This window comes from Pongo abelii, chromosome 14 (genome assembly GCF_028885655.2).
Source record: "Pongo abelii isolate AG06213 chromosome 14, NHGRI_mPonAbe1-v2.0_pri, whole genome shotgun sequence".
In the NCBI taxonomy this organism is placed as follows: Eukaryota; Metazoa; Chordata; class Mammalia; order Primates; family Hominidae; genus Pongo; species Pongo abelii.
In genome coordinates, this window is record NC_071999.2 from 120,262,244 (window position 1) to 120,287,658 (window position 25,415).

A 25,415-nucleotide genomic window follows, 5' to 3' on the forward strand; every position below is an offset into this window, starting at 1 on the left:
CCCACTGCTGACTGTGCTTACAGAGTACACGGCTCAGGCCGCCCACGCGTGAGTCACCCGGAGATGCAGCCGCCCCACAGATGGAGACTTGAAATAACCGCAACCCCAATAAAGAAGCAGAAGCCAGTGGGCTTGGCCATTCAGCAAACCTCCCTGCTGTTCTGGACTGGCACAGGTGGGGTTAGGTTCCTCCCCATGCCGGACCTGTTGGCGATTACCATGGTGCACGCACAGCTACCACCAACTCAGAACTTAAAACAAGCCCACTTTCACGCACATTTATGCTAAGGTCCAAAATAGGAAAGATGTAAGCTATTCAAGGAGGAACCATTCTGATAGAAAGCAAAGGAAGGTCAATGGTGCTGGCCAGGGGGGCGTCCACACAGTCACCAACGGCGCAGGCCCCACCCCAGCCACACACAGAAATGAGCTCAGACCCCACACCCATGTGTAAGGGTGTAAGGGTTGGAGCTACCAGCCTCTGAGAAGAAAATGAGAATGAACCTGCACCCTAGAGTCAGGTAAAGATGTCTTAGATCTGTCACCAAAAGCACAAGTGCCAAAAGAAAAATAAATGGAAAATCAAACTTCATCAAAATTAAAAACTTTTTTGCATTAAAAGCATTATTTAAAAAGTGAAAAGGCCAGTGCAGTGGCTCACGCTTGTAATCCCAGCACTTTGGGAGGCTGAGACTGGCGAATCACCTAAGATCAGGAGTTCGAGACCAGCCTGGCCAACATGGCAAATCCCCATCTCTACTAAAAATACAAAAATTAGCAGGGCGTGGTGGCGGGCGCCTGTAGTCCCAGCTACTCGGGAGGCTGAGGCAGGAAAATCACCTGAACCCGGGAGACAGAGGTTGCAGTGAGCCAAGATTGCACCACTGCACTCCAGCCTGGGTGACAAGAGCGAAACTCAGTCTCAAAAAAATAATAAAAATTAAAAAAATAAAAAGTGAAAAGACAGACTAGAAAAAATATTAGTAAGTCAGTTATCTGATAAAGGACTTGTATCCAGAATATATAAAGAACTCTTATAACTCAATAAATGATAACAAATAATTCAGTTTAAAAAGGGGCAAAAGATTTGAACACACATATCACCAAAGAAGACAAATGGCCAACAAGGTATTAACAATGCTCCATGTCATTAGCCCTTGAGAAAATGCAAATTAAACCAGGAGATACGGCACAGGCATAGGCCCAAACCTGGGGTGGACGACCATTGCTGCCCGGAGCCCAGGTGGGAGGGGCCCAGAGTCCAGGTGGGAGAGGTCTGGAATCCAGGCCCCACCCCTTCGCCCTGCAGTGGCCTTAATGACAGGCATTTCATTTGGATTTCACTGATTTCATTACTTTTATAACTGGGTCAGAGACTAGGTAACGTTTACTCAGAAAACCATTTTTTGTCATAAAACAATCTTCCAAGGGAAGCCTAAAATGCCTACATTGTTTTAAGCATTTTGGAAACACAGCAGTATCCATTTATGCACAAAAGAAACATCACTTTATCTTTCAATGAAGGCAGAATGCTCAGGGACTTCCACGGACTTCCATTGTAGCAGAATCCTGGTTAATGAAGGCCCATTAGAAAGTCATGTTTCCTTTAAACACATTCTTGAGTTGGTCGTTGACGCAGGCGAGCCATCCTCTGATCTCCTGTGTCTGCGTGGGCACCACTGAGATCTGATGTCAGGGACCCCCAGGGGTGTGTGTGCCCACAGGCATGTGTGTGTGGATGTGTGCACGTGTGTGCCCATGGGTGTGTGGGCCCAGAGGCATGTGTGTGCATGTGTGCATGTGTGTGCCCATGGGTGTGTGTGCCCACAGGCATGTGTGTGTGTGTGCATGCATGTGCCCGTACGTGTATACCCACAGGCACGTGTTTGTGTGTGCATGTGTGTGCCCGTATGTGTGTCCCCACAGGCATGTGTGCGTGTTCGTGCCCACAGGAGATACGGCACAGGCATAGGCCCAAACCTGGGGTGGGCGACCCATAGGCACGTGGATGCATATGCCCACAGGCACGTGTACGTGGGTGTGTGCATGTGTGTGCCCTGGAGCACTTGGGTGCACATGTACACAAAGGCACCACAGATGCACCCCACACAATGCACTGCTTTCATAACAAAGCACAGGGGTCGTGACCCCACCTCCACCCTGTGTAAAGTCACAGCTGCAGGATCTCAGGGCAGGACGCACACTCCCCAGGCAGCGCCCGGTGGCCTCCCTGGAGAAGCTTGGTGCTCTGCAGACAGCGTCCCCACTGGCAGGAAAAACCACCATCAACCTCGAAGCCAAAAGGGACACCAGACGCACATTTTAATATTCACGACAAGGCCTCAGGTGACGAGCTACTCACAGAACAAGCATTAACAATTAATAGTAATCCACAAAACATTTGGGATTTTTACAACGACAAAACGGCCTCTTCTGTACATCCCAGAGCAACTTTCAGGGCCACTGACGCCTAAGCGACGGCAGGAAGCCGTGGTGCTTGAATGTGCGGAAGCAGCCTGGACTTGGCGTTTCCAGCCCCACTCCCTCCCGGCAGAGCCCCAAGAACCAAGGGCTGGAGGCTTCACTTCCTGCTCCAGAGTGGCAGGTGCCCAGGATGTCCCGGCCACGGTGCATCTCACACAAGAAGCCCAGCGGGAGCACGCACAGCTCCAGGCCTCGCAGCAAATGCATAGCCAAAAGGCGTAAATCAAGCTTCATTCACCGTGGAGGAACCTCAGAACCAAAAGCACCGACAGCCAAGCTGCCAGAGAATGGAACGGACGCCCTCCATTGGCACAAACTCCAGCAGCCAGCTTGTCAGGAAGCTGCGGCAGCTTCAGAGCAACCCGGGCCTCAGGGTTCACCTGGCCACCTCGCCGTGAGACGGTGTCACCTTTTCCCGAGAGCCCCCCGCCCCCGCACAGGCACTGAGGACCCCACCACATGGGCCTGTGCCTGCCTCGCAGGAAGGTGGGGAGGAGGAAGTAGGTCGGGCTGGATTGCATGTCTGATGGGTGTCCGATGTGTGTCCAGTGCGTGTCCAATGCGTGTCCGGTGAGTGGTGTCTGGTGTGTATCCGATGTGTGTCTGATGCGTGTCCGGTGTGTCTGATGTGTGTCTGATGCATATTTGGTGCGTGACCGGTGCGTGGTAAGGGGCGGTGAGATGAGGACGCCAGCGTTGAGCACACCCCACACACGGGCGCCGCGCACCTGGCATTTAACCCTGCACATTTCCTCACCACCCCGATGCACAGGGTGGGAAACCGAGGCACTCCAACATCTGATGAAACGAAACTAACCCCAGGGATCGTGCCGTGACTCAGGCCATGCTGTGTTGCTATAAACCGCTTTTACATTTAGAAAGGGGCACGTCCAGTCTGTGGTGATAATTTTATGGAGTTCGTATGTTTCTCGTAGCTTCCTCTTTCTGCTATTTTTATCTCTTTTTATTGAATGGATTTCTGGTTTATTTATGAATTTTAAGCACCTCAATTTCCACGGACAGGTGTCAGCACCACCAGAAGCCTCACAGGACCTTCCCAGGTGCCCAGCCAACAGCCTCTGCCCTGGGCTTCCCCCCACAGAGCCCCCCACTGCCAAGCAGAGTCGCAGTGAGAGGAGCCACTTGTGCAGAGCCTTTGGCAGAGCAACTGAACACCCTGCTACCGGGCAGCCCCCAGGGACACCGTGCTCTTAGCCCCGCTGCCCAAGCCCTGCCGCACTACCCCTGGGGAGTAAGACCTCTTCCAGCCTCCGCCCAGGAATTTCTCCAGCAACGGCTTTAGAACTTGCTCCTGAATCGCAGCAGGGGAGGCAGCACTTTGGGGCCCTCTGTCAGGCTGCCCCCGCCCACTAAGAGGAGCTGTTGTCCTTGGGAACCACGGGGTCCCCCCTCCTGAAGAAGGGGAACGCCACACTCACATTTCCATTTTACACATTTGCAGCTGAGAACCCTGGAGCCAGAACGGGCTCCAGCACAGGCGATGGGTGAGCATTTTGCATCTCTGATGTCGTTTATTCTAGTGGTTCCAATTGCCTATTTTAATGTTTTTCTCCTTATTTCATATAACTTTTTAAACTTAATAAAGTTATTACTAACTTTGTTTCCTGCAGGTCACCTCAAGTCTTTCAGGAAACCAGGCAGGACATCTGTAGGCGGCCGGCCGGCCTTATCAATGGAGCCCTGAGCCACCAACCACCGTGACCAGCTTCATTCCCACGAGCCGAACGAGCCCAAGAGGGGAGAGCAGCTGGACTCCGGATGCGAAGTCCACACGGTGTGGAGCAGGGGGCAGGGCTGCCTGGGCAGAGAGATTTAGACCAGGAGGCCGCTGGGGAGGCTGCCCAGAGGAGGAGGCATCGCAGGGCAGTGGGGTCCAGAGAGGTGGCAGTGCTACAGGCCTTGCACTCATTTTAATGAAGGTTCTGCAGGATTTCAAGGAAAGCTGGAGCCAGTCTCTGTGCCAGAATAGAGGGTTTTTCAGCTTCTTAGACCGATGATTTATTTAGGGAATAAGAAGGGTGATTCCAGGGACAGTGGAGGCCCCCACAGGAAGGAAACCTCTCCCCACAATGACTGTGCACAGAGCCAGCCTGACACCCAAGGCCACGGTGCCATAGCCAGGGAGCCCTGAAGAAACTCCCGGAAGAATGTAAAACCCCCAGCTCAAGGAGGAGAGTGGAGGCGGTTCCCCACCTTCTGGGGGCAGTTAACAACCTCTGAGAATGAACCCACGGCTAAAACCCATAAAACCTCCGCCAACCACACCCAGACCTGGAAGGGGCACCTCTAGCTGGGGTGCTCAGCACGAGGGGACCCAGAACAATGGCTTCCCTGGGGTGCGGGCTTGGCCTGCAGGCTGGAGGCTGGAGAGCTGCCATCCTAGCGCACACTGGGTAGATGAGGGTGTTTCCAATGTGCTGAAGAGGGCAGGGCCTGGCTGAGGCCCTGGAAGGCCAGAGTCCTGGAGGTCGGTGGGGGGCGGTGAGTTCCCAGGTCACTTCCCCAGGTGTGCGTTTTCTTCACTGTCCTGTCCTATTCATTCATTTTAGCACGGAGGCCAGAATCAGCCGAGTGAAGCCCCTGCCTGACCACTCAGGGGGTGTGAGGACAGGGGTGAGGGCTGGGAGCATCAGTCAGCTCCTAGAATGGCAGGTTTGTACCTGCAAACGGGGCACCAGAGTGACATCCCCCCAAGACCCCCGGGATGCCATGAGCCCCACGGAGACCACGTGCCTGGCAGGGGCCAGCTCCAGGTGCTGCGGCTACGGCGAGGCCATCACCACCATCCACGCGTCCAGCAGGAAGAAGAGTGGATTCCTCGGGCGTGAAGCTCACAGCTCACGTTGTCTGCACACCTGCCTGACGACCTCTCCCAAACCTGGATTCCCACCACAGAATTCAGCTCCTCGGGTGCTCACCAGCCCGTGACTTGTGGCCACCAGACTGGACAGAACACACAGAGACCATTTCCTGTTTTGCAGAAAATCCTGTTGGGCCATGCCAGTCCTAGAGCCAAAACACAGTGTCCACTTGAGGGTCCAGACCTGAGGCCACCCTCGCTGGGACAGCATCTCTTTCCCTCTCAGAGCAACGCCACTGATGCCCAGACTAGCACCCATGCCCGTCCTCACCTGCCCGACAATGCCCTTCCCAGGCCCTGCTGCTTGCAGGACTGGCCATGGGCACCGTGGACTATGCTGACCTGCAGTCCCCAGGGACCAAGCCCTGCTGCTGTGGACACAGGTGGCCCTGCCCCTCGCAGAGGAGCTGCTCTCCTCCTGAGCCCAGGAGTGCTCTGAAACTTACATCCCAATGAGAACCAAAATCAGGAGTTGAAGTGGGAGTTAAAGGCCAGAGCCTTTTTTGAAGAACTTCCCTAAGCTCTTTTAAATACCTGCATCCAGGCCAGATGCAGTGGCTCACGCCTGTAATCCCAGCACTTTGGGAGGCCATGCCAGAAGGGCCACTTGAGCCCAGGAGTTAGAGATCAACCTGGGCAACACAACAAGACCCCAACTCAACAGAAAATTTAAAAATTAGATGGGTTTGGTGGTGCACGTCTGTAGGGAGGCAGAGGATCGCTTGAGCCCAGGGTTCCAGGCTGCAGTGAGCTGTGATCGCAGCACTGCACTCCCGCCTGAGTGACACGGTGAGACCCTGTCTCAAAAAACCAAACACCTGCACCTCCTGCATCGTCACAGTACAGTCCCACCTGGTGGAGCCGCCGTCAGGCCCTCCCGCATCTTCACAGCACAGTCCCACCTGGTGGAGCTGCCATCGGGCCCTCCTGCATCTTCAGAGCACAGTCCCGCCTGGCAGAGCCGCTGTCAGGCCCTCCTGCATCTTCACAGCACAGTCCTCCTGTGCAGCTGCTCCTCCCCACCTAATTCAGGCCCTAGTGAGCGTCACAAGGCCGAGGGGACATCGGTCTCCACCAGGAAGACTATACGGCACGTCTAAATGTAAGAATCTGTGACAGACGTTGCTGAAGCCCATGCAAGGGGGCGCAGGTACCCAAGGAGGCGCAGGTACCCAGGAGGCGCAGGTACCCAGGAGGCGCAGGTACCCAGGAGGCGCAGGTACCCAGGAGGCGCAGGTACCCAGGAGGCGCAGGTACCCAGGAGGCACAGGTACCCACACGGGCCTTGCTGGGGGAAGCACGACTTTGAAGATGGAGTCCTCCGGGGATGTCCACGTTTCAACGCTGCCTTGCCAGAGGCCAGTTCCCTCATCTCTCAGCCTGAGGACACCGCCCACTCCACAGTGCGGCCTGCGGGCACAGAGGGCACTTGGCTGGGGAAGGGCAGTTGGCTCTGCTCCCAAAGCGGCCTCCCCAGGACACGCCACTGCCTGGCTCGGAGGTTTCTTCCTCTGCCCTGCACAGTGAGACAAGCACATGGCAGGGCCTCCCACACACCAGGACCAAACAACTGGGAGCACCTTTGATGTCTTTGGCCCCCGCCAGGCGTGGCTCACTGGACCCAGAAACCACAGTGCTCTCTCCCCATGACTGTTTCAGCTGCCCATCCCTGTTCTAGACTGTGGGAACAGCAGCCGATGAAGCAAAGTCCTGGCCCCGTGGAGCCAGACAAAGAGCACGCAGAACCACGAACGCACGCAAGGCTGGCGGGGGTGGCACTGTGGCCTCACTCGGGGGACGGGGAGGCTTACAGACGAGTGAGCGCTTGAACAGGGCCGTGGACGGTGAGGAGACCCGCAGGAGGGGTCCAGGCAGAGGGACACCAGGTGCAAAGGCCTCGAGGCAGCAGGGCTTGTGTGTGATGAAGACGTAGGAGCAAGGAGGAGGCCGGCGTGGCCTGGGCAGGGCAGGGCAGGGCAGGACGGGAGCTTGCTGGGAGCCGAGGTCAGAGGTCAGGGTGCGGCCGAGGCCACGTGGTGCAGAGCAGACATTTCGCCACAGCAGCTGGGAACGTGCAGGCCCCATGCAAGACACTGAATGGATGGATGTACGGATGGGGCAGTGGGCATGCAGGGAGGAATCACCTGTCTCAGGTCAGCAGCCAGGAGCTGCCCAGGCCTGGCACAGTGGACCAGGAAGGGAAGGTCACCCAAGCCTCCACAGGTGGGGCTTTCTGCAGGCAAGGTGCAGCGGTGAGCCCGAGAGGCCACGGTGCCGAGCAAATCCTGGTTGTCCTCATGGGGACCACAGGAATTCAGTTCTGGCAGAGCCAAGACTGCCAGGAAGCCAGGCGGGCTCCTGCAGGAGGTGAGGGGCCTGCGGCGACGCGAAGGGCCAGGACCGGACACGCCCCATTCCGCTCTGCTTCCAGTGAGGCGAGAGGCGGGCAGGATGCAGCTGGAACCGCGCACGCCCAGAGCTCGGGCCAGGACTGCCCCCCAGTGCTGCGCTCGCCCGCGGTGGAGCTGCGGTGTTATCAGTGGTCAGCTCAAGTCCAGCGGCTTGAAAGGGAGGCAGAGGCCCCACCTTCCCTGAGGCTCCCTGTGAAGAGCAGGAGGCTGGGCCCTCGCGAAGACCCCAGCCAGGCTCTGCCACCTCCACAGCCAGCAGACGGGGCCCCCCAAAGCCGACAGACGGAGCCCCCTACAGCCGGCAGACGGAGCCCCCTACAGCCGGCAGACGGAGCCCCCCACAGCCGGCAGACGGGGCCTGGGCACTGCACACAGAGACATTTCTTCTTCCCGAGACCTCGCACAGAAATTACTCACTTAAAAGCACTTAGAGTTTTTTCATTTTTCCAGTGGCAAATATTTCTAGGGACTACCACAGAAATAGCCACACCAAAACCCAACTCAGTTCTCCTTTCTCCACCCTCCGCCACAGCCGGGGACGCTGCCTCGATGCGCAGGGCTTCCTCCGCCACGGCCGGGGACGCTGTCTCGATGCGTGGGGCTTGGGTTCTTCAGGTCTCTTGATGTTTTTCCTCTTAGAACCGCAAACTACGGTTGCCTGGAAAGGTTTCTAAAAACCCCAGGCGCTCAGGCCCACCTCAGAGAAAGGCTCTTTAAGGGTTATGGGTTATGAAATAGGAGCCCTTTGGGAGACCAAGGCAGGCGGATCATGAGGTCAAGAGATTGAGAGCATCCTGGCCAACATGGTGAACCCCCGTCTCTACTAAAAAAAAAAAAAAAAAAAAAAAAAAAAAAAAAAAAATTATCTGGGCATGGTGGCAGATGCCTGTAATCCCAGCTACTCAGGAGGCTGAGGCAGGAGAATCACTTGAACATGGGAGGCGGAGGTTGCAGTGAACCGAGATCACACCACTGCACTGCAGCCTGGGTGACAAAGCAAGACTCTGTCTCAAAAAAAAAAAGAAAGAAATAGGAGCCTTGAAATCTGTACTAGCCATGGGGTCTAACACGATCCTTAAGTGAACTGCTCATCACAAAGCGTGGCAGGCTGCCTTCTCTCCAGAGGGTTTCTGGTGCCATGTCCACGGAGGCAGCAGTGGGATTCAGCCGTCACCTGCGCTTGCGGTGGTAACTCCATCTAACTCCATCTGAGACTCAACAGGGGACGCGTCTGCACAGAGCACAGGGTGCAGGGGTCGGGCGGGGAGGACGGCGAGGTCAGGCCAGCTCAGGGGACACGGTGGGCGGGGGGCTCCAGATCCCACGGTGGGCAGCAAAGGTGGGGGTCGGGCTGGCGCCGTCCTGGACCATGTCCACGTCTGGGGTCTGCAGGCCCCATCTCCCTTTCCACTGTGCCTAACCTTACATCTATAACCTACATCCCGCAAGACACGATTTTCCACGATGAGTTGATTCGTAATTCCATTTATGTGCAAGTTTTCAGAATTTTCCTGTGGGTTTTTTTTTTCACTTCCTTATGATTTGAATTTTGTTTGCTTAAAAAAAAAACACATGCATAGGAAAGAATGCTTCCTTTCAATTAAAAGCAACAAATTGTTTTTTTTTAAGCAAAAATTCATTGAGGCGGGGGCTCACATTGTACAAAGAAAATCAGACCCACCGGGATGGCTGTGATCAGAGACAGTAACAAGGGTAGGGAGGTGGAGATGCGAATCCAAACACACAACCTGTGGGAAGGTCAAGTGGCTACAGCCGCCACGGAAAACAGGCTGGCGGTTCCTCCGACATTCAACACACAGTCGCCATGGGACCCAGCGGTTCCACCCGCAGGTGTGCAGCAAGAGACATCACAGCCCACGTCCACACGCAGACTCAGACACGCGTGCTCACAGCCCACGTCCGCACGCAGACTCGGACACGCGTGCTCACAGCCCACGTCCGCACGCAGACTCGGACACGCGAGCTCACAGCCCACGTCCGCACGCAGACTCGGACACGCGAGCTCACAGCCCACGTCCGCACGCAGACTCGGACACGCGTGCTCACAGCCTCAGTCATGACGGCCAGAAAGTGGAAACAAGGCAGGAGGGCCTCAGCTGCTGAGGGAGCAACAACAGAACAGTGCTCAGCCCTGGAGAGGAAGGACGCCTGGCCCCTGGCCCCACACCACAGGCATCCACCGTGTGGTGCCGACCGACAGGCCATGCACAGAGGCCATGGGCCAGACGCTTCCACTGACACAAAATGCCCAAGAGAGGCACAGCCGGGGACACAACGCAGACCCGCGTCTGCCGCCGCGGGAGAGGCTGCAAGCCGGAAACTGGAGGATTACAGGGTGCAAGTGTCCTTTTAGGGAGATGAAAATGTTCTAAAATTGGCTGTGGCAATGGTTGTGCAACTCTGCAAATACACTAAAAACCACTGAATTGTACATTTTAAAAAGGGTGAATTGTATGGTGTTTGAATTATACCTCAATAAAGCTATTTTTAAAGAAACAAAATTTTAAATACGTAAAAAAATCAGAAAGTGAAATCTGGAATTAACATTCCAGGAAACATCCTCCTGGGATTTTTTCTCCAAAGATATAAAATAGAATAAAATATATAAATGTTATAGGTTTAAAATATACAAAATATAAATATATTTGTATTACATTTATAACATAAATATGATATTTATAATATAAATATAAGTATATTCATACTATAATATAACTCATTATAATACAAATATATTAAAAATAATAGTAAATATTTATGTTATAAATATGGAAGATATGAATGGAAATATAGGTAAATTTTTTAAATAAAAGTGAGGTTATGTTCCCTGTGACAGAGTCAGCTTTTTCCTTTCACATCAGGCCATGGGCCACTTTCCAAAGAGCTGATAAAATGCTGGGGTCAGACGGCACGTGTGTGCGTGGACAGCAGTGCCAGGTCCCCCTGCCATCCGCACGCTGTGTGGTGGGAGCAGCAGGGGTGAGCACCCTGGGAACGGAGATCTGTGCAGCGGCTGATTGTCCCCGTGGGATGAATTCCTCCAAGGATGTGCACTGTCCTGAGGCCTTCGAAACACAAAGCCACAGAACCCTCCAGGGAGTCTGGACCAGCGTCCACCCCCAGCATACGCCGTCTTATAAATATTTTTACGGTTTGCTAAACCGGTGGCAAAAGCCTGCTTAAAATTTAAATGTCTGGCTCATTGGTGAGGTGGAATGTCCATCTTTTTATGAGCAGTTTTAAATCTCATTTTTTCTTGAAATGCTCTGGGCCTGTTTTCTATTAGAATGACCATCTTTTCGTGCTCAGGATTTAACCCTCTGGGAACTTCTGAATGTGTGTTGCAACTTAAAAGACATATTATTTCACAACATTTAAGGAGGATCTTTTTTGAACTAAAAAAAAAAAAAAACAAATTTGTTAACTTTGTCACCAGTGGGTATGGACATGTGATCGGCCAGCTCTGAAATGAGCTCCAGCAGATGGACGCAGCGTCCCAGGACCTGCAGGAGCAGAGGCTGCGAGGCCAGCCACGTCCACCTCGACCACGTCACCCTGTGGGCAGAACGGCCTACGACCCACGTCCTCCCAGCCCCACCCAGAACCCATGGTGAGCACCCGGCAGGAAGTGGCCACAGCACCATCACTGGAGGCCACGCGGAGTCTGAGGACAGTGGCTTCCCCCCCATGCTGTTGTGGGGAGTCCAGGCTCAGCCTGAGGACTCGGTTCCCTCCACACAGCACCAACACTCCCAGGTGCAAAGCCCAGGCCCACACACAGCCCCCCGCTGTCCGTGGGACTCACGGTGGGGGCACCCATTTTCTTTCATCAGCAGGAAGGTTTGTGCTTTCTCCTTCCTGGGCAGCAGAGTTTAAAGCGTATTCCAAAAGAAAAATGAAACCGGCTGAACGCTAGGGCATTCCTCCCATCCCCCATCCTGTTTGGTGGCCTGTGCCGGACAATCTCTTCTTTCTGATGGACTCAAAGGGGCCACACAGCCACCAGGCGCCCCCCTTCCCATCAGCAGCTTAACCTCAGGGTTTCTCTCGGACAGGCCGGCTTTGTCTCCAGCCGAGGTCGGCAGCAGTCAGATGCAGGATGAATGCCTGGCCCAGGCGGCCCCCACTCACCGCCCGAGGGCTCTGGAACTCTCCTTCCAAATAAAGAAAAAGTGCGGCCTGAGAGGACCAGGCTCGCCTGAAATCCTGCCATGTGGCCTAGGAAATTAACGCAGGCAGCAGCCTCTCCCTCTGAGGCAGAGACCCTGGCAAAGTCTTCCCCTCAGTCATTTCTGGAAGAAGTGCAAAGGAAGTTTCATAGAATCAAGCAAACTTTCACGGGGAAGAAAGAAAAAACCTCTTGCAGAAAACAGTGTTGACCTTTAAGTAGTGGCTCTGATGAGGGGAAACCATCTGAACTGAATTCCTCCTCCTCCTCCTGGAGCCCAGAGCAGGGGCTCAGCTGGGACCGGCAGAGAAACCGCCCGCCTTCTCCTCCCTGAGTCACTTCCCAGCATCTGCGCGACGCTGGCGCTGCCCCATCCCGCCTGTGGCTGCTCCCATCGCGTGATCATAAGAAAATAAACCTGGTTTCCCAGCTCTGTGCTCTGCTGCCGGCTCGGGGCCCACATTTCCCAAACCCTGGGGGGAGCCGGGAGCTGCCAGGGCTGCCCCAGCCTCGGGGTAGAGGGTAAAGGCTGCGTGAAGAGGAACCAAACCCCAAACCGGGTCTGCGAAGCAGCCCTAGGGCTCCCAAGCCAGCCTCTGGGCTGAGCTCTGGGGCTCCTGAGTCACTGCCTGACTCATCCTCAGAGGCGCCCCACAGAGAAGGGGCAACTCGGCCAGGGAAAATGCTCCATCTCCGCAAAGGACAGGAGGAAAAACACACCCATCAGAAGCACATGGCCAGTGCAGGGCCACACAGCCCTGGCTCCCACAGACTGCAGGCTGGAGGATGGGGGTCCGTGGTCAGCTCACAGCCCACCCGCCACCCAGCACTGCAGGGCCACACAGCCCTGGCTCCCACAGACTGCAGGCTGGAGGATGGGGGTCCGTGGTCAGCTCACAGCCCACCCACCACCCAGCACTGCAGGGCCACGCAGCCCTGGCTCCCAGAGGTCAGAGGCTGGAGGGCAGGGGTCCGTGGTCAGCTCACAGACCACTCGCCACCCAGCACAGCAGGTCTCAGCGGAAGCCCCGCACACACTGGGTTGCAGCCTCCTGTGGTTCAAGATGGGTGGGGTTGTTTTTTTTGAAATATTGGCAAATAGAGCTGTGAGTCTTCAAACGGAACCCAAAGACTCAGTGAGGAAAGCAGGCGGGCTGGGCTTAGACTCACAGAGACTCACAGCTGCAGCGGCCGTGGTGAGCCGCCTCACCTCCCCGAGCCTCAGTCTCCCCATCTGTTCAGGGGTACCGAGGAGCTGCCCCTCAGTGCATGGGCTCTGTGGTTGCCAGGCACGCCACACACCACACGCCACACACCACTGCACACAGCCCCCCTATGCGGCTATTCTGAGTTCCTATGCGGCTGAGAGAACCCCCTGCATCATTCTGACGCTGGCGTGCTCCTGTGAGCCAGCACGACACGGAAGGGCACACGTGGGTGGAGATGGAGATGCTGGGCCGGGCTTGGGGGTCATACAGACAGGGCCAGGGGTTCTGACCTGCTGGGAGATTTGGGGCCAGCATTCCAGGACTGAGAGAACAGATCCCTGGCCTGGGGCGCTCTGGGGCTGAGGATGGGCCCCCCAACGTGGGCTAAGGACGGGCCCCCTGACCTGGGCTGAAGACAGGCCTCCCAACCTGGGCAGAGGATGGGCCCCCCGACCTGGGCTGAGGATGGGCCCCCCACCTGGGGCACTCTGGGGCTGAGGACGGGCCCCCACCTGGGGTACTCTGGGGCTGAGGATGGGCCCCCACCTGGGGCACTCTGGAGCTGAGGATGGGCCCCCACCTGGGGTACTCTGGGGCTGAGGATGGGCTTCCACCTGGGGCACTTCTGGGGCTGAGGATGGGCCCCCACCTGCGGAAAGCCCGGAGCTGAGAATGGGCCCCCACCTGGGGTACTCTGGGGCTGAGGATGGGCCCCCACCTGCGGACACCCTGGAGCTGAGGATGGGCCCCCACCTGGGGTACTCTGGGGCTGAGGATGGGCCCCCACCTGCGGACACCCTGGAGCTGAGAATGGGCCCCCACCTGGGGTACTCTGGGGCTGAGGATGGGCCCCCACCTGGGGTACTCTGGGGCTGAGAATGGGCCCCCACCTGCGGACACCCTGGAGCTGAGGATGGGCCCCCACCTGGGGTACTCTGGGGCTGAGGATGGGCCCCCACCTGCGGACACCCTGGAGCTGAGGACGGGTCCCCTACTCCAGCCGTTCTGGGATGTTCTGGGCTTCAAGGAGCCTCCAGTCGTGTCAAGCAGGTTTTTGTTTAAGCTCTAACTTCAGAAAGAGTGAAAATAAATGTTCATGGGAAATGTGACTTTTCATGAGCTGCCTAATGTCAAAGTCGGTGTTTCCTAAGTCAACAACTTGGTTTTTATTAAAAGCATCTGAGAGAATGAACCGTCTGTCTCCCAAACCACCAACTTCCTCCTGCCCCTTTCAGTTTCTAACCCCAAATAACTTCTCTCCTGAAAAACTTTGGAGCTGTGGAGACATTTCTTGGTTTAGTCATTTCTACTACACAAAAGTACTATTTTGGGGGTGATTTACATCTTGCAGTATGAACAGAAAGAAACCTCCCTGTCTTTAACAAACACCCGCTGCGTGCACACAGGATGGGACGGGCTTCCACCCAGAAGAGCTCAGAGCCTGCCCCTCAGGGCCGCCAAGTGAGGGTCCCTGGTGATGTCTGATGTCCTCGTCTGCCTGGGAAGACCCAGCTCTCCTCGCTCAGCTCTAGAAGATCTGTCTGTTCCTTGACTTGTAACTTCTAATTGTACATAAAACACAAACAAAAGCACAAGAACTCCCCCATAATTACACTTCTCAGAAATCACCATCACATTGATGTTTTTGTCTGCGTATCCAGATCATTTTGGGGGTGCTCATGATTTTTTAAACAAAAAAACTTTTCCTACAGACACAGCTTTGTAACCTAACGCATAACCAGCTTTCAGAGCAGGAGTTCAGGCTGTGGCACCTCTGGGTGGAGGAGGCACAGAAACCGGCCACGCCTGCAGTTTCTTCCTGTTGGGGCCACGGCCCCTTCTCCCCAAGATGGGCATGCAAATGAACCCTGCAAAGGACGCAGGGGGAACTCCACAGAAAGGGGGGGCCAGGGCTCCGCATGGGGCAGAGGGCTTTGCCCAGCCTCAACCCCAGCGGCAGGGGATGGGATCAGACCCAGAACCCTGAGGCAGCACCTCCCTGAGCCAGAACTGTCTGCGTGGATGAGGGTTTGGGGAGAGGTTGGCCACGTGGGCGCAGAGGAAGCAGGCAGGGACAGACACCATTCCACGTCCTTACGTGGACGGAAGGAAATAAGGACACGACACTTACTGAATATTCTTGCAAATGACTGGACTAACCCAGCAGGGAGAGATTTAGGTTCTGTTGTGTGTGACGCCAGCTGCTCCTTTCTGCTGGACGAGACGGTGATCAGCCTTGGGGAGTGGGGTCATCTCCTTGTTTTAGGGTTGTGGGTGCTGGCCCAGGGGAGGTCCAGGGAGGGAAACTGGTTCCCAAACCCCAGCCCTGCCAATCCAATTTCAGGGAGCCTTTTAGTTTAAGTAAATAAGGAAACAAATAGTGGCTGCCCTTTAAATGATCAAAAATGATTGCTCTAAAAGGTATGGATTGTGAAGAAAGTTCACTCAACCTCAGAAAAATATTTTTCTAGTAGGACAGAAACTGTCAAAATCACTTTCTTGGAGAAGGGCCAGAGAGAAAGGGCTTGTTCTCTGAAATGTGTCCACTTCGATACATTCTGAAGTTAAACCTGTGACAGACGCTGCCCTTCAACCTCCACCTTGAAAAATACAGAAAAAAGGGAAGACAGAGGACGCTCTCTCCAGACGTCGGCTCAGCACTCATTAAAGAGGCCCCACAGACTCCAGGGCCTCGGACGCGCGGCTCAGGGGGAGGTTTGGGGGACACAGGCCCGTGGTGGAGCTGGGTCGGTAAAATCCTTAGTGGGAAAGAGGGAAGAAGAGAAGCTGAGTTCCGCCTTTCCTTCCTCACACGTTCCATTTGCAGCTTCCCGCTGAGTCAGACGGCGATATTGGGCAACAGCAAATCAAACTTGACCCAAGTGCTTCTCCCCAGGGAATGTGAGAAGGGGCTCCTGCCAGGCTGCAGACCCAGCGGCCAGAACCCTGGGGCCCTTCTGAGCTCAGAGATGCAGACGTGGGCTTTTTTCTTTCCACAGCGACTTTGCCAAATGAACGATCAGACCTTAAAGGTGACACTGACCTTGGAGGAAGCACACAGGGGGCCGGGAGACTCGGGGGCCAGGAGACTCGGGGGCCGGGAGACTCGGGGGGCTGGGAAACTGGGGGATGGGAGACTCGGGGGGCCGGGAGACTTGGGGGCCGGGAGACTCGGGGGCCGGGAGACTCAGGGAGCTGGGAGACTTGGGGGCCGGGAGAATTGGGGGCCGGGAGACTCGGGGGGCTGGGAGACTCGGGGATTGGGAGACTCGGGGGGCTGGGAGACTCGGGGGTTGGGAGACTCGGGGGGCCGGGAGACTTGGGGGCTGGGAGACTCGGGGGGCTGGGAAACTAGGGGGTGGGAGACTCGGGGGCCGGGAGACTCGGGGGCCGGGAGACTCAGGGGGCCGGGAGAATTGGGGGCCGGGAGACTCGGGGGGCCGGGAGACTCGGGGGCTGGGAGACTCGGGGGGCTGGGAGACTTGGGGGCTGGGAGACTGGGGGGTGGGAGACTCAGGGGCCGGGAGACTCGGGGACCAGGAGACTTGGGGGACCGGCCCCAAAGTGGGTGCCACCATGGAGCGAGGAGGGGGCGGTGGCCAGGGCTAAACTCCCCAGCATGCAGGGCAGCCCTGCCTGACACCTGCCTCTCAGGTGGATGTTGACCAATGACTAATACAGGACTACGTTAATGCATATGCACCGATTGAGGGCTTCTGACCACAGATGTAGTGTGGATTCCAGCTGCAAATTTACGAGAGAGCCAGCTTTTGGATTCAAGTACCTTTCCTGCCAACTTTTCGTATGGGGTGGGTTGATTTGTGTTTTGCCCTCACACTACAGGGGCGGCCAGCCCGCACAGCCCTCCAAGTGGACAGGGCTGCCGGCGTCCACACTAAACGGCGCCACAGTGTTACACGTGGACAGGGCTGCCGGCGTCCACACTAAACGGCGCCACAGTGTTACACGTGGACAGGGCTGCCGGCGTCCACACTAAACGGCGCCACAGTGTTACACGTGGACAGGGCTGCCGGCGTCCACACTAAACGGCGCCACAGTGTTACACGTGGACAGGGCTGCCGGCGTCCACGCTAAACGGCGCCACAGTGTTACACGTGGACAGGGCGGCGTCCACGCTAAACGGCGCCACAGTGTCACACGTGGACAGGGCTGCCGGCGTCCACGCTAAACGGCGCCACAGTGTCACACGTGGACAGGGCTGCCGGCGTCCACGCTAAACGGCGCCACAGTGTCACACGTGGACAGGGCTGCCGGCGTCCACGCTAAACGGCGCCACAGTGTCACACGTGGACAGGGCTGCCGGCGTCCACGCTAAACGGCGCCACAGTGTCACACGTGGACAGGGCTGCCGGCGTCCACGCTAAACGGCGCCACAGTGTCACACGTGGACAGGGCTGCCGGCGTCCACGCTAAACGGCGCCACAGTGTCACACGTGGACAGGGCTGCCGGCGTCCACGCTAAACGGCGCCACAGTGTCACACGTGGACAGGGCTGCCGGCGTCCACGCTAAACGGCGCCACAGTGTCACACGTGGACAGGGCTGCCGGCGTCCACGCTAAACGGCGCCACAGTGTCACACGTGGACAGGGCTGCCGGCGTCCACGCTAAACGGCGCCACAGTGTCACACGTGGACAGGGCTGCCGGCGTCCACGCTAAACGGCGCCACAGTGTCACACGTGGACAGGGCTGCCGGCGTCCACGCTAAACGGCGCCACAGTGTCACACGTGGACAGGGCTGCCGGCGTCCACGCTAAACGGCGCCACAGTGTCACACGTGGACAGGGCTGCCGGCGTCCACGCTAAACGGCGCCACAGTGTCACACGTGGACAGGGCTGCCGGCGTCCACGCTAAACGGCGCCACAGTGTCACACGTGCAGGGCTGCCGGCGTCCACGCTAAACGGCGCCACAGTGTCACACGCGGACAGGGCTGCCGGCGTCCACGCTAAACGGCGCCACAGTGTCACACGCGGACAGGGCTGCCGGCGTCCACGCTAAACGGCGCCACAGTGTCACACGCGGACAGGGCTGCCGGCGTCCACGCTAAACGGCGCCACAGTGTCACACGCGGACAGGGCTGCCGGCGTCCACGCTAAACGGCGCCACAGTGTCACACGCGGACAGGGCTGCCGGCGTCCACGCTAAACGGCGCCACAGTGTCACACGCGGACAGGGCTGCCGGCGTCCACGCTAAACGGCGCCACAGTGTCACACGCGGACAGGGCTGCCGGCGTCCACGCTAAACGGCGCCACAGTGTCACACGCGGACAGGGCTGCCGGCGTCCACGCTAAACGGCGCCACAGTGTCACACGTGGACAGGGCTGCCGGCGTCCACGCTAAACGGCACAACAGTGTCACACGTGGACAGGGCTGCCGGCGTCCACGCTAAACGGCGCCACAGTGTTACACGTGGACAGGGCTGCCGGCGTCCACGCTAAACGGCGCCACAGTGTTACACGTGGACAGGGCTGCCGGCGTCCACGCTAAACGGCGCCACAGTGTTACACGTGGACAGGGCTGCCGGCGTCCACGCTAAACGGCACAACAGTGTTACACGTGGACAGGGCTGCCGGCGTCCACGCTAAACGGCGCCACAGTGTTACACGTGGACAGGGCTGCCGGCGTCCACGCTAAACGGCGCCACAGTGTCACACGTGGACAGGGCTGCCGGCGTCCACACCAAATGGCGCCACAGTGTTACTCTCTTGGAACTGTCCCACATGGGTTTCTCTTTCTTTGCTATCAGTCTTTTGTTGTGTGTGTTTTGGGGTTTTTTTGAGACAAGGTCTTGCTCTGTTGCCCAGGCTGGAGTGCAGTGATGTAATCATGGCTCACTGGGGCCTCCACCTCCCAAAGTGCTGGGATTACAGGTGTGAGCCACCACACCCGGCCAGAACCATGATTTCTATTTCTAAATTCTTCTGAAATATCTGAAAGACAATGGGCCCCCATTTCTCAACCTCACCTGAAAGAGAGGTTCCCAAACAGACTCTCCTCTCACTGGCTCTGATTCAGCAGGTCTGAGAGGATCCCAGCCTGATAAAGACTGCCAGTCATTCTCCAGGCCTACAATCCACAGGCCTCTAACAACAGACCATTTAAACACAGAACGGACTTTTATCCAGGGAAGCTCCAAAGGCGCTTCTGAAGGGCCCGGTCATGTCTCTTCCCATTTTCTTCAGAAGAACGGCTGTGCCCAGTCATCACCATGGCAACCCCAAGACACTCTCGCAAAGCCGGACTGGGCGCCTGACAATGCTCCTCAGCCTGCAGTTCTTTTTGACGAGTTATTTCAAAGAACCAGGAGTTTGCATTAACATAACACAAATGACTCTCACTCCTCGGCCTGGAGGGCAGCTGCGCCAAAGCCTTTTGGAAGCACTGTCATTGATGGAGTGATATGAGCCCCAGTCTCTCCGGGGCAGGAGACCCCTCACAGTTTTCTAGTAGGTAAACTCACCCAGTCATCAGCATGGGTTGCTCATTCCCACTTGGAAGTAGCCAGATGCGAGGATATAGTTCTTTAGCTAAACATGTTCTCAAAATCAAAATAGCTGTTTTGATCAAAGCACACGACCCACGCTTCTGAACTGAACGGTGGAGTCACAGCTACACGGATATCTTCCGTGATCCCCAAGCCACTCCCTTATAACCCAGCCGCCCATGCTTCCCCCGAGGCCGCAGCACTGAGGCCCTGCCTGGCACACGCTCTCCGGCTTCTCTCTTCCCACCCCCGACATAAATCGCCGTGACTTCCTGTCCCTGTGCATATCCCACACGTGCCACGTCCTGGTGTGCAACTGCAGTGGTCCTCGGAGTACGGCCTGGCCGCTTTGCTGGAGCTTTTCAGAAACACAAGTTCTGGTTGTGCCCTGGACATGCTGGGGTCAGCACCCACATCTTCACACGCTCAAGCTGAGGGGGAAACTTGTTGATTTTAAGAGTTTGTTTTTCTTGGCTGACTCCTCTCTTCCTCAAATCATATCAATAAACACTTTCTAGGCCTCTTACCTCAGTTAACACCCATCTTCTGTATAGCTATTTTAGAAAATTTTACAGGAAGAAAAAAGCTTTCTTAGTACTTCCTCCTCTCGAAATCCTTAATTTGTACTCTTTTGTGGAGTGCGAGCTTCCCAGTTCATCTCTAATTAAAAAGCACTCCTGCGAGTCCGCACAGGGAAGCCGCCACCTACATGCACTTCCTGGACAGCGGGAGCATTTAGCCAACACCAGTTCACACCCACGCACCACCAAGGACAGAAGCTCAGCTGCCTGCACACCAGAGCCCCAGGGAGCATCTCCTCCTCAAACTAAGCAGAAGGAAAATGGGATGGTGATGTACACACTCAGGACATTGTCTACACGCGGAAAAATGGGACGGTGATGTACACGCTCGGGATATTGTCTACACGTGGGAAAATGGGACAGTGATATACACGCTCGGGACATTGTCTACACACAGAAAAATTCCCTACACACAGGAAAATGGGACGGTGATGTACACACCCGGGACGTTGTCTATACACAGAAAAATTCTCTACATGTGGGAAAATGGGAAGGTGACGTACATGCTCGGGACGTTCTCCACACACGGGAAAATGGGAAGGTGATGTACACCCTTGGGACATTCTCTACACCAAAGAAAACACATCAGTGTCAAGTAAAGCAACAGAAGACATTACCAGAGTGACTTTTCCACAATTTTGGTCCTGAAAACCTCCTCCTGGTCCAGGTTCACCGTGCAGTAGCAATCCCTCATCTTGCTTGGCCCCGGGTAAGAGGGAAGGTTTTTGGCTTCACCTAAAAAATAAAAGCGACATACATCATCAGCAGTGTAGAAATGTTTGTTCCCTGCTCATCGCAGACATGTTTCCAAACAGTAGATTTACTTCACAGCCATACGCCGGCCTTTGCTTGTGTGCATTCACTAGCTCTCTATAAAGTCTTGGTTTTTTTGCCACAAAACGTGGATGTGCTCCCCACGTGTACTGCCGAAAGGCGAGGGACACACACGCCACCCTCAAATGCAAGTCCCGCAAGCAGGGACCCGCCAGCCTGGGACTCAGGATTGCCGTGTCTTGTTTACCCGCATTAGTCCCTTTATTTTAATTTTTAACATACAATTTTCCATGTCTGACCTGTTCGAGTGCACAGTTCCGTGGCATTAACCACGTTCACCGAGTTGTGCAAGCATCACCACCGTCCTCTCCAGAACACTCTCATCCTCCCAAACGGAGACTCGGTCCCCATTCAACACTCACTCCCATCCCCCTCCTGCTGTCTCCCAGCGGCCCTCACCCCACTTTCTGCCTCTGTGGATCTGACTGCTCTGGGGCCTCACGTCGGCGGATCCACAGGACGTGTCCTTTCAGCCCGGCTCACTCTACTCAGCAAGTGTCCTCCAGGGTGGCCCCTGCTGTGGCCGCTGACTGGATTCCCTTCTTTCTTAAGGTTGAATAACTTTCCATGATGCAGAGGGATCTTGTCTTGCTTATTCATTTATCCACTGAGTCCCTTTTTATATTGAATTTTATTTTATGATATTAGGTCAAAGTTGGAGTAGAATTAAAGGAAAGAGCTCTTTCTTGTGGACATGAGTTAACTGTAAACTCCAGCTGTTCGAATTGCCAGTTAAGAGAAGCGTCCCAGGGAGACCTAAGCTAGGTCCACGTCTCCCTCCCTCAAGCCCACAGAGACGCCACCTGAATGTGCTTGAAGGAAGTGGAGCCAGTTCCTGGCTGGCCCTGCAGAAAACGCCCCTGATGCCGGACTCCTTGTTTGCCTGGGGTCAGTCTGGAGGTCATAACTGAACCCCAGCTACGACTTCTTTGCTGGAAGCTTGGAGCACGCCCCAGCGGCAAGCCTAAGGGCCCAGTTTATCGGAGAATAAGGAGTGAGCAGGTAGGGATGAGTGACAGCTGTCAATCCAGACAGCGGATGCCCAGTTTAAGTCCATTCTGTAAAAGAAACGCCTCAAACACACTCGTGCCTCCCCAGGGCCTTTTCTGCCTCCGTCATTTGGCTCTAAAGACGCCTGGCAGTGGTATCTCGACGACGCAGGACGAGAGGACAGATGCAGGCACAGGCACCACACTGAGACCACACCAAGGCTCCTGCTGGCGCCACTCGGGGCCACATCACCTTATTCTTGTTGAAACAAACAAAATCAAAAATGGAAGCAGAGTAGAAGTTTCTCAGAACCCCACTTCCACCACTCCGTGCTGAATGTTTCGCGTCAACTCAGCAAGCGCACACGTCATGGCTCACATGGGGCAGTCGGCTCATTTCAAAGACGCCAGTTTGCAAACTGGCACGCCAGAAACTCCAAAGGGCAGAGAGAAACTCAGTTTGAAGCTTTTTAAAGACTTTTCGTCCACAATATTAACCTGACACACTGTGAGAAGGAGCAGAAGCCCCAGGGTCTGGACGAAGCCTCCTGTGTCCACGCCGCGTATCTGCGGGTGTTGAGGCGCTCCCACACGGAGCAGGTCTCAGGGTCTCAGTGCTTGTGGCCGTTTCCCGCCAGGGCCCCCAACACACAGTCTGCCTCTCTGGGCCTCAAAGTCCTGAACTGCAAAAGCAAGAGACACAGCAGCTCTCGAAGGCTCCTCCAGCTCTGAGATATCTCTAATTCAAAAGGTTCTGGAAATTTTTATTTTGGGAATCATTAAGGAAGCATCAATGATAATCGGTTGGTGGGAAAAAGCAAATGAATATTTCCTGATGGGCACTGGACCCTCAGAACACCTCAACACGGCGACTCTCCCGGGACGCGCCTTCTTCACCCGCTGCATGGGAGAACACAGCCAGGCTGCTACGAGGCACCTGGCTCCAGGCCAGGCCTCAGGTCTGTTATCAAATGTCAAAAGACAGGCTTTCTGAAGGCTCCCAGCAATGTGAAGGTCCCACACGCAGCACACACACGCAGCACATGCACACACACGCAGACACGCAGCACACACACGCACACACGCAGCACACACACGCAGCACACACATGCGGCACACGCGCACACACGCAGCACACGCACGCAGGGTGTGTGATAAGTTCACAGGCACGAAGGGGCGAGCATGGCCGGTGAGCTTCTCCAGAGAGGGAAGGGAGCCTGGGGGATGGCAGCTGAGGTTCCCGGAGCAGACACAGCCTTCCTGGTTGCCGCGGCTACCCCTGAATTTGAGGGCAGCCACAGCACACCCAGCAGGTCAGACAGGGGCCCCTCCAGCCTCCCGGCCCTGTTTTGGAACTGACAGCTTCTGCAGCAGATAGAAGTCCTTATCCTCAAACACAGCTTGACTTTGCTGACTTTCCTTCTGACACCTTTACGGTGTGACCTGATGCTGACCATATTTCCCTTGGGATTTTATTGGGGTTTTTTTGTTTTTGTCTTTGGGAGTTTTTGTTTTTCTTTTGTTTTCTGGGATTTATTTGTTTTTTGCAACAAATGAGTGTAGATATTTAGCTGTAAGTTCCTGTGTTTCTCAAAAGGAGAAAGAAAAAAGCTTTTGAAAGTCCTGTGGAAGATGGTGTTTGTGGATAATACGGAACTGAGATGTGTTCCCACAGGGCCTCAAATCACAGCAGTACCAGCTGTGTCTTCCGAAGGTAGACACTGCAGGACGGAAACACACAAGCTTTCCCTGGACTCCCTGTAAGACAGACACCGCACGACATGAAAAGGCCAGGTCTCCCTGTGCTGGCGCCAACACACCGGATTCATCCCTCCCTGCCTCCCTGCCTGATGATGCCCAGTCCCGCCGCACTGGCACCAACGCACCGGATTCATCCCTCCCTCCCTCCCCACTCAACGATACCCAGTCCTCCCACACTGGCACCAACGCACCGGGTTCCTCCCTCCCTCCCTCCCCACTCAACGATACCCAGTCCCCGGCCCCAAAACACACCAGGTTCCTCCCTCCCCGCCTGATGGCCCCGCCTTTACCTCCTTCTCCCTGCTCACTGTCATCTGGGGCTGAGACTCTTTCTTTTTAATCTACTTTTGCTATGATGCATTTAATAAAAAAAAAAGAGGGGGGACAAAATGCAAGCCCATTTCCCTGCCTCAGGCTTCTGATGCCATCACCTCCAGGGCATTGGTTTTGTTTCCAACTGTTAATAAAGCATTGAAACAGAAAAAAAAAAACAACAAAAACCTCCTGAGAAACATCCTGGTTGCTATGACGACAGCAACACCAGGGAGCCTGCTGTACCTACCAACATCCAATGAGCTGCTCAGACCAGGAGGGCTGGAGCTGCTACAGCATGGCCTGGCCATGTCGCCCCGGGGCCTCTCCACGTGCCACATGCACCAGGACCGAGCCTCTCCCTGCAGCCCCACAGCTGAGCAGGACGGGGGCTGCCCCAGCTCCCAAGCAGCTGTTTCTTCTCCACCGCATCCCAAACAGCTGGTTCAGTTACCTTCACCAAAGGTGCCTGTTCTGTCTCTCTTAGAGGAAACGTGTTTTCTCTTTTTTTCTGGTGCACAGAGATGTTCATATAAAAAGACAAAGCTGTCTGTGGTACACAGTAAGTGCCGAATTATCTGTTGCATGCATGGATGAATAAATGAATTAAAAGAAAAGTAAACTGGTTTCATCCTAATAGCCAAATAAGTAACAGTTCTCATGACCACTTTTCCCACGGAACGTGTCTCTAAAACACATGCGGTGTGTTCACCAGCTGGCAGACCGATGAAGACAGCCAACACAGCACCTCGCATCGGCTCTGAAAACTCAACTAACAGGAGTAAAAGGCAGCACTTAAACACATTTAATGTAAACAGCATAACACCGCAAAACCTGATTTCCAACTCCAGGGATCAGGCAGTGAGTAACAAAAACAAAGGCCCTGATCCGAAGCGTCAGGACTCCCACGCCCACAGCAGCCCTTCTGGGCCGTGGAGGGAAGCTGCACCCCCAGGGTGAGCACAGGCCCAGCCCTGACCGAGGGTTAGGATGCCCAGGGTTCCCTGGAGGCCCACGCAGGGTCTCCAAGTGCTGACAGCGAGCTGTCGGCGTGGCCCGCAGCACCCGGAGCCACACCCCTGTACCCGGGAGGAGCTGTGAGGGCATGGGGAGGTCTCCACAGACCCCACCCAGCGCTGCTCCTCCCTGTAGGCATCCCGGGGAGGGCCCTCAGGTGGGGCTGGCCTCATCTGCTGCTCAGCACAGCAGCGGGCGTCTCCCAGGCACTCAGCAGCTCAGCTCAGCGCCCAGCGAAGAG

The 25,415-nt window shown here is 55.7% G+C and overlaps 1 protein-coding gene across 2 annotated transcripts in view; it reads right to left on the minus strand.

Annotated features, from left to right (window-relative positions):
• The window catches only part of RASA3 (RAS p21 protein activator 3), a 144,707-nt gene that overhangs the window by 69,543 nt on the left and 49,749 nt on the right, over nucleotides 1-25,415 (minus strand). The window contains exon 2 of one of the 2 annotated variants that reach the window (XM_054529318.2): nucleotides 20,879-20,996. The exons of the other annotated variant lie outside the window; for it this stretch is intronic. Coding sequence (XP_054385293.1) covers nucleotides 20,879-20,996 — 118 coding nt within the window. The remainder of the gene's footprint in view (nucleotides 1-20,878; nucleotides 20,997-25,415) is intronic. 2 annotated transcript variants of the gene reach the window in all.